Source organism: Coregonus clupeaformis, chromosome 20, assembly GCF_020615455.1.
Source record: "Coregonus clupeaformis isolate EN_2021a chromosome 20, ASM2061545v1, whole genome shotgun sequence".
NCBI lineage: Eukaryota > Metazoa > Chordata > Actinopteri > Salmoniformes > Salmonidae > Coregonus > Coregonus clupeaformis.
The window spans coordinates 35,038,894-35,051,357 of NC_059211.1; the positions used below are offsets into that span (position 1 = coordinate 35,038,894).

At 44.3% G+C, this 12,464-nt stretch overlaps 2 protein-coding genes across 7 annotated transcripts in view; one reads left to right on the plus strand and one right to left on the minus strand.

The window, feature by feature from the left end:
- sec16b (SEC16 homolog B, endoplasmic reticulum export factor) overlaps nucleotides 1-4,870 on the minus strand; it is a 35,826-nt gene extending 30,956 nt beyond the window's left edge. For 3 of the 5 annotated variants that reach the window (XR_005994516.1, XM_041840256.1, XM_041840255.1), the window contains exons 1-2: nucleotides 4,731-4,864; nucleotides 4,226-4,294 (exon numbers count right to left, since the gene is read on the minus strand). The gene's annotated coding sequence lies outside the window, so the exon portion shown is untranslated. Of the gene's footprint in view, nucleotides 1-4,225; nucleotides 4,295-4,730 lie in introns of all 5 variants that reach the window. The other 2 variants (XM_041840254.1, XM_041840253.1) reach the window with 2 other exon arrangements.
- An 861-nt stretch (nucleotides 4,871-5,731) lies between these two features.
- Nucleotides 5,732-12,203, plus strand: gadd45ab (growth arrest and DNA-damage-inducible, alpha, b). 2 transcript variants are annotated; one of them, XR_005994517.2, is made up of 5 exons: nucleotides 5,732-5,900; nucleotides 6,192-6,293; nucleotides 6,494-6,707; nucleotides 7,890-8,265; nucleotides 11,764-12,203. XR_005994517.2 is itself a non-coding variant. In XM_041840257.2 (4 exons), exons 1-4 carry the CDS (start codon nucleotides 5,851-5,853, stop codon nucleotides 7,998-8,000), a joined length of 477 nt encoding a protein of 158 aa, XP_041696191.1. In that variant the 5' UTR covers nucleotides 5,732-5,850; the 3' UTR covers nucleotides 8,001-8,434. The 2 variants fall into 2 exon arrangements, 1 of the variants encoding a protein (XP_041696191.1); XM_041840257.2 differs by lacking the exon at nucleotides 11,764-12,203 and having other exon boundaries at nucleotides 7,890-8,434.
- The last annotated feature ends 261 nt before the right edge of the window (nucleotides 12,204-12,464 follow it).

Consider the following 12,464-nt stretch of genomic DNA (forward strand, 5'->3'; position numbering starts at 1 on the left):
CCAGATCGACTGGCCTACGGGCACCATTCTAAGCTGGGGTCCCGCCTGCCAACTCACCTGCATGCTACAGAGTCCCTCAGCCCCTAGTACCCAGTTTCAAGAGTCTGTTGACGTCTCCCGAGTCCCCAGTGTTTACCATCGGTTCAAGGCAGTGTTCAGCAAGGCCCGGGCTACTTCCTTACCGCCTCATCGCACGTATGACTGTGCCATTGATCTACTCCCTGGGTGCTGCCCTCCTAGAGGTCGGATCTTTTCCTTGTCCTCCCCGAGCACGCAGCTATGGACACCTACATTAAGGAGTCCTTGGCAGCCGGCCTCATCTATGCCTCTACTTCCCGGCTGGGGCGGGCTTCTTTTTTGTTGAAAAGAAAGACGGGGTCTTAGGCCTTGTATTGATTACCGGGACTCAACAAGATCACGGTTCGGAATCGATACCCCCTTCCTCTCATGGCCACTGCTTTTGAGCTGCTTCAAGGGGCTTCCATTTTTACTAAGCTGGATCTCCGCAATGCTTACCATCTCGTGCGGATCCGGCAAGGAGACGAATGGAAGACGGCGTTCAACACGCCCACGGGGCACTATGAATATCGGGTGATGCCGTTCGGGCTCACCAATGCCCCCGCAGTATTCCAAGCCCTGATTAATGATGTTCTCCGGGATATGCTTAATCTGTTCGTCTTCGTGTACCTGGACGATATCCTCATCTTCTCGAGGTCACTGAAGGAGCATGAGGGGCATGTTAGCAGGGTTCTCCAGAGGCTCCTTGACAATCACCTCTACGTTAAGCCTGAGAAGTGTGAATTTCATGTTTCTCAGACTCAGTTTCTCTGGTTTATTGTCACTCCCGGGCACCTAGAGATGGATCCCAAGAAGGTCAAGGCGGTCCACGATTGGCCCACACCTGCCACGGTCAAGGAGGTTCAACGGTTCATTGGCTTTTCTAACTTCTATCGGAAGTTCATTAAGAATTTCAGCTCGGTGGTAGCCCCCTTGACGACGCTTACCAAGGGAGGAGGGACCAAGATTCACTGGGGTCCGGAAGCAGCAGGGGCCTTCGAGGATCTCAAGCGCCGCTTCACGTCTGCTCCGATTCTGGTGACCCCTGACCCAGAGAGACCTTTCGTGGTGGAGGTGGACGCCTCAGAGGTGGGGGTGGGAGCCGTCCTGTCACAGAGGGGTGCGGATGGGAGATTACACCCTTGTGCCTTCATGTCTCGCCGCCTGTCTGAGGCCGAGCGCAACTACCACGTGGGGGATCTAGAGTTGCTTGCGGTAAAACTGGCATTGGAAGAGTGGCGCCATTGGCTTGAGGGGGCTCAGCACCCTTTCCAGGTTCTCACAGACCACAAGAACCTGGAATATCTCCAACAGGCTAAGCGGATGAACCCTCGGCAAGCACGATGGTCCCTTTTCTTTAATCGATTCCAGTTCCTCCTGACTTACCGACCTGGCACCAAGAACGTCAAGCCGGATGCTCTGTCTCGAGTCTATTCTCCCGAGTTACAAGAGAAGCCCTTGGCATCGATTATTCCGAGGTCTAGGATCGTCGCACCTCTTCAGTGGGAACTAGAAAGAGGGGTACGAGAAGCTCTTGTCCAGGAGCCCGATCCAGGCGGTGGTCCTGCCGGTCGCCTGTACGTTCCTCTCTCTGTTCGGGGCCGCGTCTTGCAGTGGGGTCATGAGTCGCCCTTGACATGCCATCCAGGCAGTGCTCGCACACTGGAGTTCCTCCGACGGCGGTTTTGGTGGCCGTCCATCAAGAAGGACGTGCAGGTCTATGTTGAGGCCTGCCCTGTGTGCAACCAGGGAAAGTCGACACGCCAGCGACCCCAGGGACTGCTCCATCCCTTACCTGTTCCTCGAAGGCCATGGTCACACCTTTCTCTGGACTTTGTTACGGGACTTCCTCTATCCCAGGGCAACACCGTCATCCTAGTGGTGGTAGACCGGTTCTCTAAGGCTGCCCGGTTTATTCCCCTGCCCAAGCTGCCCTCGGCTAAGGAGACTGCTGAGCTCCTCATGAACCATGTCTTCCGGATATTTGGTATTCCCCTGGACGTGGTCTCTGACCGAGGTCCCCAATTCTCGTCCCGGTTTTGGGGGGCCTTCTGCAGGCTTGTTGGGGCCACAGCCAGCCTATCGTCGGGGTTCCATCCAGAGTCTAATGGCCAAACGGAACGGATTAATCAGGATCTGGAGACCACCCTGCGGTGTATGGCGGCCAGTAATCCCACGTCTTGGGCCACCTATATCATTTGGGCTGAATATGCCCACAACACCCTCCAGTCCTCAGCCACCGGATTGTCCCCTTCGAATGCCAGTTCGGTTACAACCCTCCATTGTTTCCAGAGGAGGAGGCGCAAGTTGGTGTTCCCTCGGCCCAGCGCTTTGTCCAACGCTGTAGGCGGACCTGGAAGAAGGCCAGGCGTGCCCTCCTTCGGACCTCCCAGAGATACCAAAGTCAGGCTAATCGCCACCGCCGGGACGGCCCCTAGTTTCCGAGCTGGTCAGAGAGTTTGGTTGGCCACTAAGAACCTGCCCCTCCGGGTCGAATCCAGGAAGCTTTCCCAGAGATACATCGGGCCTTTCCGCATTGCTAGAAAGGTTAACCCTGTGTCGTATCGTTTGGTTCTCCCTCGCTCCCTTAGAGTTAACCCCACTTTCCATGTTTCACTCCTTAAACCTGTCTTGTCTTCTCCCTTTGCCCCCCACGCAGACCCCCGCCACCTCCCAGGATCATTGACGGCCAGCCAGCCTACACAGTCCGCCGGATACTGGACTCCCGGAGGGTCCAGAACTCTCTGCAGTATCTGGTGGACTGGGAGGGCTACGGGCCGGAGGAGCGCTCCTGGGTTCCAGCCAGGGACATCCTGGAACCAGGTTTGATCCGAGATTTTCGCACCCTGGGGCCAGGGTGTTCTGGAAGGAACGTCAGGAGTCGTTCCTAGAGGAGGGGGTCCTGTCAGCTTCCTGCCTCCTGTTTGTCTCCGGGCCTCTAGAGGTCATCTGTGTTCCCCTCTGCCTTAGTTCTTCCTCGTGTGTGTCAGCTTCCTGCCTCCTGTTTGTCTCCGGGCCTCTAGAGGTCATCTGTGTTCCCCTCTGCCTTAGTTCTTCCTCATGTGTTCTAATTAGCTTGATCCAGGTCACCTGTGCCTTGTTTCCCCTTGTGTATTTTAGCTGTGTGTTTTCCCCTTGTTTCTCACTTGGTTATTGCGTCCTGACTATGTGTCTCCTGCTTTGTCCCACCGTGTCTGTCCTAGTAAGTTGTTCAAAGTTATCTTTAGTTTGTTTTTCTCCCCTCGTGGAGTTGTTTTGTTTTGCCTCCTGTTTTGGAACATTAAATCTACTTGCCTGGAGTATTGCCTTGGGTGTTTCATTTGGGTCCTACAACACCTCCTCTGTGGCTAAGGGGTAGTACCCCCAGCTCTCCACATCTGAGACCGGAGTTTCTAGCCCGGCTTGTGACACTATTACATTGTATTGGCTTGTATTGCATTGGGGGCTATGGAGGGGGTGGAGAACAAAGTGCTGTTGGATATGTATGATACAGTCCCCCTCCAAAACGACATATTTGGTTAGTAGAGACCCTATTGCGTATTTTCCACCCCACTTTAGCTGAGAGAGGTAGAAATGTTCTCTCTACAGCCCAATATTCTCAACATACCTGTGTCAACATAGTACTTTTGTCATGAATGGTAAAAATATTTTTAAAACCATGTTTGTTATTTGTTTTCATAAATTACTTATTGCCTTTTCTTGTTGGCACAATAAAATTGGCCATTGATTAAAATTCCAAACAATACATTGCATTGTTTTGAAATGCAGGCTTTTATTTTGAAGGTTTCCTCATTACCATACCAGGTGACGTCATCATTTGTGCTGCTGGCAGAATACTACTGCTACATGGTTAGGCTAATTGAGACCATAAAATAGAAACATGTTCACATTTGGTCAATATCATTTGTAGCCTACAAATAATAAAATAAAAGCCTGTGAATGGCATTTGTCCTTTGTCTAAACGGGAGAACTCTTGAAATTGAGATTGAGAACCTATTTTCGAGAGAGAACTGTCAATCTAGATTTCTGCAACATAAACCAACAAGGCTATAGCTACCTACCAATACATGCACACATACTTTGTATTTCCTTGACAGCGCATTTAACGTTCTATTCATACTTTTCTAAACAAAGAAAGACCAAATACATTTGTAAAGTTCAAACTTACAGTTCACATCTGTTCAAAGCGCTTCCACCCAGCCAGTCGCAGTCAAAGTTCATATGCCACATCATTTCACTGGAAAAGAAACACACAACATTAACTGAGCCGACCCGAACCTGAAAGATAAAGTGCTCAGGCGTACAAAGTACAACAGTCGAAATGAGCAGGTAAATAAAAGCATGGCAAGCGAGTTATTTTCATCGGATAACAAGGGCCAAATTGCGCATTACAATTAGAGCTTGCCTTTGCGCACATGTAAAATATAATTTTTTTAATAGAATAAACGTTTTTTTTATTGAAAAAAATTACTGATTGATATAATATTTTATGCATCTATCAAAATGTATTTCTAAACAAATGTATAATCTGTGGCCCCGACAAAATCCCGATGCACGTTGTTCAACCAAATGTGTTAGTAAGCATATATTGGCACACTCCCTTGACAGCAGAACCGTTGTAATAAACATGAGATTACTTTTAAGAAGAGATTAGGCTACTTTGAATTACTTACATCATGTCTCTATATCTACTCACATTTGCGATATTTTGTGTCTGTGAACAATAACTGTATCCATTTTCATTGTATTTTATTTTTAATTTTTTTTACTTTTGTTAGGAAGTCTGCACATGCCACGTTGCGCTGAACCCCGGCCAGTTGACAGTGGAAATGGAAAAAAACAACCCACCAGCGCATACCATTTAGCTGGGGGTTGGTATCCTAAAACCTCCATATTGGGAAGGGAAAAAGTTAGAGGACTGTCTCCCACATAAGGGAGAACATGAAGGCAGAGTGGCAATGAAATGAGACTAGGGAGGACCATGTGTAGGCCTACTGGTGTCTTCTGTGGACAAATCACTTATTAACTTTTGCATAACTGTTATTATATCACGTGTATATCAAATTTCTTTAAATAGTGTACTGGCAGTGTGCTCGACCAAATTTAAATTAGCTATTTCAAGAGAAGGCTTCTAAACCATAGGCCTTCTATACAATCTTTGGCAAGGCGTCTTTTATGCATTGTTGGAATCACAGCAAATGGAGATAACATCTATTTGATGTGCTCTGCATTAGTTTCTTCCTACTCATTGGTTGAATCAACGTTGTTTCCACGTCATTTCAAGGAAGAATCGTTGAATTGACGTCTGTGCCCAGTGGTTTGGGATGCAAGGACATTTTAGAAAGTTTTGAATGTTGAATTAGCCTCCAAAGCAAACGGGTATAAAATATGTAGGCTATAATAACAAGTGTAAATAAAACGAATTGTGCACAACTCTGCACACTATCAACTGTCTTGCATTTACCACGAATATACCATGAAATACAGTTAGCCACTGATCAATTTCAATTTTTTCCACCAGTCGTCGCAGTTTACCAAGCAAGTTGCATAGGTGTACTGATACCTTGGGGGGCGCTCCTCATTCATTCGAAACACCGTGAAAATTAGCATGTGACCAATGGGGTTTGATATGCAAATATGAGGCGCTAGAAGGGGAAGGATGAGAAAAAGAGTCAGTGATCATGCACAGAGAACAGACAAGCAGACACTCAAGGTCACGAACTTGACTGGGACGTTACTGGAGTGGAAAGAGACCATCTGTGGATATTCTGTCTTCAACGTGGATATTTTCCAATGTGCAATATGACTTTGGAGGAAACCAGTGGAGAAAACTCTACAGAAAGGTAGCTAGGTTGAGATTATTTTTGCAACTTGTTGAAAATGAAAGCTTCACTTGTCAGCTAAATTTACTTAATTTGGCAAGCAAGCTAGTTAGCTGTGTGATGTGAAGGTCCCGGTATGCACGAGCGTTTGGCCGAGCATAACTAAGCTAACCTAGTTAGCTATGAAGTTAGCTAGATAGGTAGGCAATTATATACTTTCCATAATGTTGCAAGATGACTAAATATCGATACTATGTTTTTTGGGCCATGTATCACCCACCATCAATATGCTTCTTTGTTGTGCAACCTCAGGATGGATTCGGTGACTAAAGCACTGGAAGAGGTCCTCAGCTCTGCTTTACCTCAGGGTTGCATCACTGTCGGAGTATACGAGGCAGCCAAGTCACTCAATGTGTAAGTAGCTAGCAAATGAAGCACATTCAGCAATATTATAACGTTATTAGCTAGTAATAAATCCATTCTGAAATAACCAAGGAGTGAAGTACATTATTTTTCAATCTATTCTTACGCAATGAAACTGTAATAAACATTCTGGCAACTAAATTAATATATTCTGCTTGTTTAACCAATTGTGACGTTATTTAAATCATCAGTGACCCGGATAATGTGGTGTTGTGCCTCCTGGCTACGGACGAGGAGCAGGTAGAAGACGTTGCCCTCCAGATCCACTTCACCCTGATCCAGGCGTTCTGCTGCGAGAACGACATCAACATCCTGCGGGTCAGCAACATGAGGCGCCTCGCTGAGATCCTTGGAGGAGTGAAGCCTGGAGGAGAGCCTATGGACCTGCACTGTGTACTAGTTACTGTACGTGTCATTACATTATTCATACTCTCCATATCCCTGGCATTTCTACACTAAACAGTGCTAGACTTTTATATCGGTTACTCAGCTGGGGTCTCTGCAGGTATGGCACTTTTAACCTGGACTGAGTTCATTATACGAGCTAGGTTATTATACATTTTTCGTGGATGCTAAAGATTTGCTGGTCAAGAGCTTTGAATACAGAATCATAGGCCTAGATGCATACAAATACTTTAAATGGCCACAACATCTGGTCTAGTAGTTTTTATGTCTTCTTTCATTGCTCTGCTCTTTTAAGTTTAATCCAGTTGACTGCAGCCACCTGATCTGTAGTGTGTCTGTCTGTGTCTGTGATGTGGGTTGCGTAGTGGTCTGACGTAGCTTACGCTGGCTGCAGTACTGCAAGTGATCTGACTCCAGTTACTGGGAGTGCGTTCAAATGGCACCCTATTCCCTAGGCTGAGTTGGCTGAGTTGGCAGAGCGATGTGTACTCTAACTGCTCTTCCTGTGGGCCACTAGTATTTCTTCAAACACACATTCCAGGAAATGAAGCTGAGCTCAAAGGAGAAAGAGGATGAACGATTGCATGTTTACAGAGAGATTCTTAGAATGCAGAAGTCAGCATGGAGACATTTTTATGCCCTGCTCATACACTTACTTAGTAGAAATCTGATCTATGAAGCACACTAGCAGGCCATACAGATAATGTAGGATCTTAAAATCTTAAGGATCAGGAAATGTAAAACTTGTAGTGTATTTGAGGTTTCAAAAGGCTTCTGACTACAAAAATGTCCATTAATTATAATCCACATAATACTTCACATTTCCTGTTGCTGCAGGATTTTTTTTTCCTGCTGTAGCAAACTGGGTCAAATTAAGATCTTACACCTGTAGCTCTACTTGTCACTGTAACCAAACCAGTTGCAGAGAACCCTTATCTGATTATGGTTATTATAAATACTTTTTTTGCCCTATAGTTGATGGATACATTTAGAAAGCACAGCAGTAGATGTGTGGTGATTAACTGTGTGAGCAGTTATAGCAACCACACTCACTTGCAGAGAACCCTCAGGCCCAACTGATTAGGGTTGTTGTTACACATTTATTAGGTCTGTATTTTAATGCATACGTTTTTAGAAAGCAGCATTAGCCTAACTGTTTGTGTTTTCCCTTCCTCCTCACAGAACCCCCAGTCGACCACGTGGAAGGACCCAGCTCTGAGCAAAGTGAATCGCTTCTGTAGAGACAGTCGAATCCTGGACCAGTGGGTCCCCATCATCAACCTACCTGACTGATGACTCTACCCATGTTGTGCACTTTATATGTTAACACCGCACACTGCACTAGATCTGTGTAATAACCCCTTTGTTGGACCTCTCGTGAACAGCCTTGATTCAACAGAGGGAAAGAGATGGCGGGGGAAGGAGGACAAGGAAATCTCCAACAAAAGAACAAGACAATCTCCAACTCCAACAAAACTTGCTGGATCAGTGTGGATATTATGCCGAGGTTTCGGCTGAGGAAGAGTGACTCAGCGTTCTGGGTTCCAAGACTGCCAAGGTAACAATGATGACTGTAATTACAAGGCAACAGTTGGTCATTGGTATGACTGTGCCCTCGTTGCCCTGGCGTTGCCGGGAAGAAAGCCATTACAGGAAGCTGAATCATGTGAGCACACACAGCAGAACAGACTAGACACAAGTAGTGGTGAGCAGAGCGGAGAACACCAGGCAGCCAGAGGTGGGTAGAGTAGCCAAAAATTGTACTCAAGTAAAAGTACTGTTACTTCAGAATAATATGACTCAAGTAAAAGTAAAAAGTAGTCATCCAAATAATTACTTGAGTAAGAGTAAAAAAGTACTTGGTGAAAAAACTACTCAAGTACTGAGTAACTGTTGAGTAACGTCTGATTTATTTTTTAACACAAGACAACAATCAGACAGACAAAAATACAAAATAATCATCTTTAATGAATTACAAAATAGCTTAAATTAAAATAATTCAGGTAAATTCAAGTATAAAAAAATAACAGATAAAAAATAAATAAGCACAAGTAACACAAATTTCCAAACCTTTATACTTTTTTACCAGGCAGAACTAGAACGAGGCAGCCCATAAACTCTCATAAACTGTGTGTGTCTCCACAGTGACAGAACAACAGAAGGAAACACACAAACATTTCATACCAGGCATGCTGAACAGAAAACTGCACACCAGAAGGAAGCGGTCAACGTAAAATAATCAATAGGTGTTGATTAGGCCTACTCAGTACCTTTGTATTGCATGGCAAGCAACAGCCCTTTTTCTGTGTGCCTAGAAATGAATACTCTGATCTGTGATTAGGCCACACTGCACATCTCACCGAGCAGAGGAAAAGAGCAGCAGTCCATGATAGATGGCCAAATAAAACAATATTGCAGGCCTAGTATCCCAGAACACAAATTAAGCTGAATGCATGTTCTCTAAAAGGCATTAGAGGAGAGTGATGTAGTTGTAGATCGGGCATTATGTTTACTTCCAGTTCCAATATCTAACAAGAAAAGTCAGCAAAAAAAAGTCACACTAACTATATTGCCACCCTGTGGTTTGTCACTGACACACTATAATCCTAAATGACAGTAACATTATACAGAGTTATATAGGTCAATGTCTACTGGTTCACATTTGAATTGATAAACAAGTATATTTACCAGCATTTAAGATGTTCTCCTCTGTGGTCCAGGATGTTCTGAATGTTGGTAGGAGTATTGCTGCTGCAATCAGCTCAGGCTCTTTCATGACGTCTCCAAAAGCGTTTCTGGATCCCTTGCTGCAGGGCGTGAACAAGAGGTGTACACATTTTGCAAGTTGACTCCAACTTCTTCAGCTTGTCCCGCAACTGGTAAAGTGTTGGCAGCAGGAGGCCCATATGCACAGATGATTCCCCTTGGAGGATATTAAGGGCCATGGCAACAGGCTTCATCACAGCAGCATACTCGACCAAAACCAATTTTCAGCTGGATTGAACCTATAAAAGATGTAACGATAAAACAATTACTTATAGCTATTTCTGGTACAATGTCTTTATTATGCATTGTACATGTTAAATACAATATATATATATATATATATATTTCATTCAAGTCATCCACAATTGTCACACCACCATGCAAAGAAAACTTAGTTACTTGAGACAAGTGGATTCACCCATTAATCAGCAAGGCTTATTTACTTTTATTATTCTTTAAAAACAAAATATACATTTTGTCAACTTACATCTTTATCTTTAATGCTGTGCAGACATTGCGAATTGCTTGTTCTCCTTGCTCTCGGTGAATGCGCACAATCCTTTCTACAGCGAGGAACAGGGAGCTCCAGCGTGTCTGATTGGGTCGGAGAAACTGCAGCTTGCATTCACGTTCCACTGTTTCATGAGCCATGGTTGACCTGCTGGTTTTATTCCAAAGAGCATGACATTTTGCAAAAGCAGACCGAGACAGCCTCTTGTAGGTTTCGTTTGCAGCTCCTCCTGCAGCAGTGGCATCAACTGTGGATATAAGATTGAGGAGATGGCATGCACACTTTTGGTGCCTTGGAAGTTGGTACTCAAGGCCTGTGTTGTCATCCAGAATTGCAGACATCTTGATACTCCACCTCTGACTCACTCTGATCTTCTGTTGCATCATCAAGGGTGGAGTCACTCTCCTCTTGTACATTGATGGCTTCCTCCTCTTTCTCCTCACCATATAATCGAAAGGAAGTTTGAGCCACTGTCTGTTGTCGTCCTGGTCACTTTTTCCCTGATGTGGTACTCAGAATGTATTTCCTCTAATGCAGCAGCAAGGACATCAAACGTGTGCGAGCCTTTGACAGGTCTACAAGCCAATGTGGAGTGCCTCTCCAGTGAGGTGTTGTCTATCCAGTGACAGGGGACACCTAAGTAGCTACGTTAGCAACATAGTTCACAGCACTCAGCTTTTTGATGATTATGCTCTTCTTGTGTTTTGCAGCTTCTTGTATTCTTGTGCATAACGTTTTCCTTGTCATTACTGTATGAGGTTGCAAGGTTTCTATCAAAGTATTGAAGGATGGCGTCTCAACCACAGAAAATGGTTGGTTGGCCTCACATACAAAATTTAGCATCAGCTTGTCAAGCGTTGCTTGTGTTACCCGCCCTGGGGCAGCAAAGGCTGTGATTTTTGCATTTTTCACAAGAGTATCACTGGAAGAGGAGGACTTACGCTTTCTGTGGTTCTCTAGTAAGTCTGTGTCCTTTGCCAGTTTGTTGGGGTGAATCCTCTGTGGACAAAAAAAATAATCTGTGAGGCTACAGGGAGATCAAGACATTAAAAGAGACTTATTATCACATAAAATGTGGATATATATATATAGAAAATGTTTAAAACATATGTAACCTAAAAGACAAACATTCGCCTATCCACAGCAACAAAAAAAAACGAATTTAGGAAACTTACCGCTACATGTTTCCTCAAGTTAGATGTTGAGTTCTTGAATGCTGAAATGTCCGTTTGTTTTGGTAGACACAGAAGACACAGCATAATGTAGCTGTTCTTTCGCACTTTTACTAAGGTAAACATGCTTTCAATATGAGGCCAGGGGGGCGGGTGTTCCTCCTCGTCTGTGTCTGCATTGCCGACGGCTAATTCGGACATTTTTGTGTTGCTATGACTGTAAAGCCAACCCGTCCCGCCGCTGAGATTGAGTATGGTAAAGTGACGAGACTGCACAACTACGTTTGATTGGTGAATCACAGTCACGTGGTAGAGCCTTATCGGAAGTCTCCCTCTCTCTCTGTCAAAATAAAACATTAAAATAAGGCATATGCGGGGGGATAAAGACAATGACGCGTAGAATACCAAAGAGGTAAAAAGAAAAGTAACGACCTCATTGTAGCCTAATGTAGCGGAGTAAGAGTACAGTTTCTTCTTCACAAATCTACTCAAGTAAAAGTAAAAAGTATAGTGATTTAAAACTACTCCTAGAAGTACAATTTTTTCAAAAACTTACTCAAGTAAATGTAACGGAGTAAATGTAACTCGTTACTACCCACCTCTGCAGGCAGCAGGGCATTGGAATCTCCTGGAGGATCATATGACTGACTCCAAGGACTGGACCAGAGTCAAGGACCGGACTTCATTTAACCGGACTGGATTTTACTGAACTGGACCAGAGTAGTCTGGACTAGTCTGGGACTACAGGTTGGATAATGGCTCAAGGAAAGTGGACCAAATTCCCATGTTGATATACTCTGGGGGGAAAATAAATCACAACTGTAATTTATATGATGTTGATAATCTCTGAATTGTTATTTTGAGAATTATTTAAATAAAAAAAGGGACGATATTGTCAGGACAAAGCAATGTATTGACTTAAACATTAACTTGTTGTTTTGTTTTAATTAATATGTTTGCATTAATTTAATGAATTGTATTTATGTTGCAATGTTCATCAACAGCTACCTTTGTAGAGAAATAAACTGAACTGAACTAAACATTTAATTGCTTGCTTGGATTTTATGCAGTGAGTTACTTTTATCATTCAGCGGGTTTTTGATTCACCTGTAAGGAACACATCACTCACAGGACTAATAATGCTTCCCTGTCAAGGAAGTGGAAAACAGGGCCATTGAACAAGGATTCTGTTTGCACCATGCTTGGTCAAAGAGGCTTTTCACTGAGGTCACTAGATAATTCAGCACAATTCCAGCTGCAGCACCTTTTGTCATTTCTCATTGGTAGTGTTTTTTTTTCCTCAGCTGC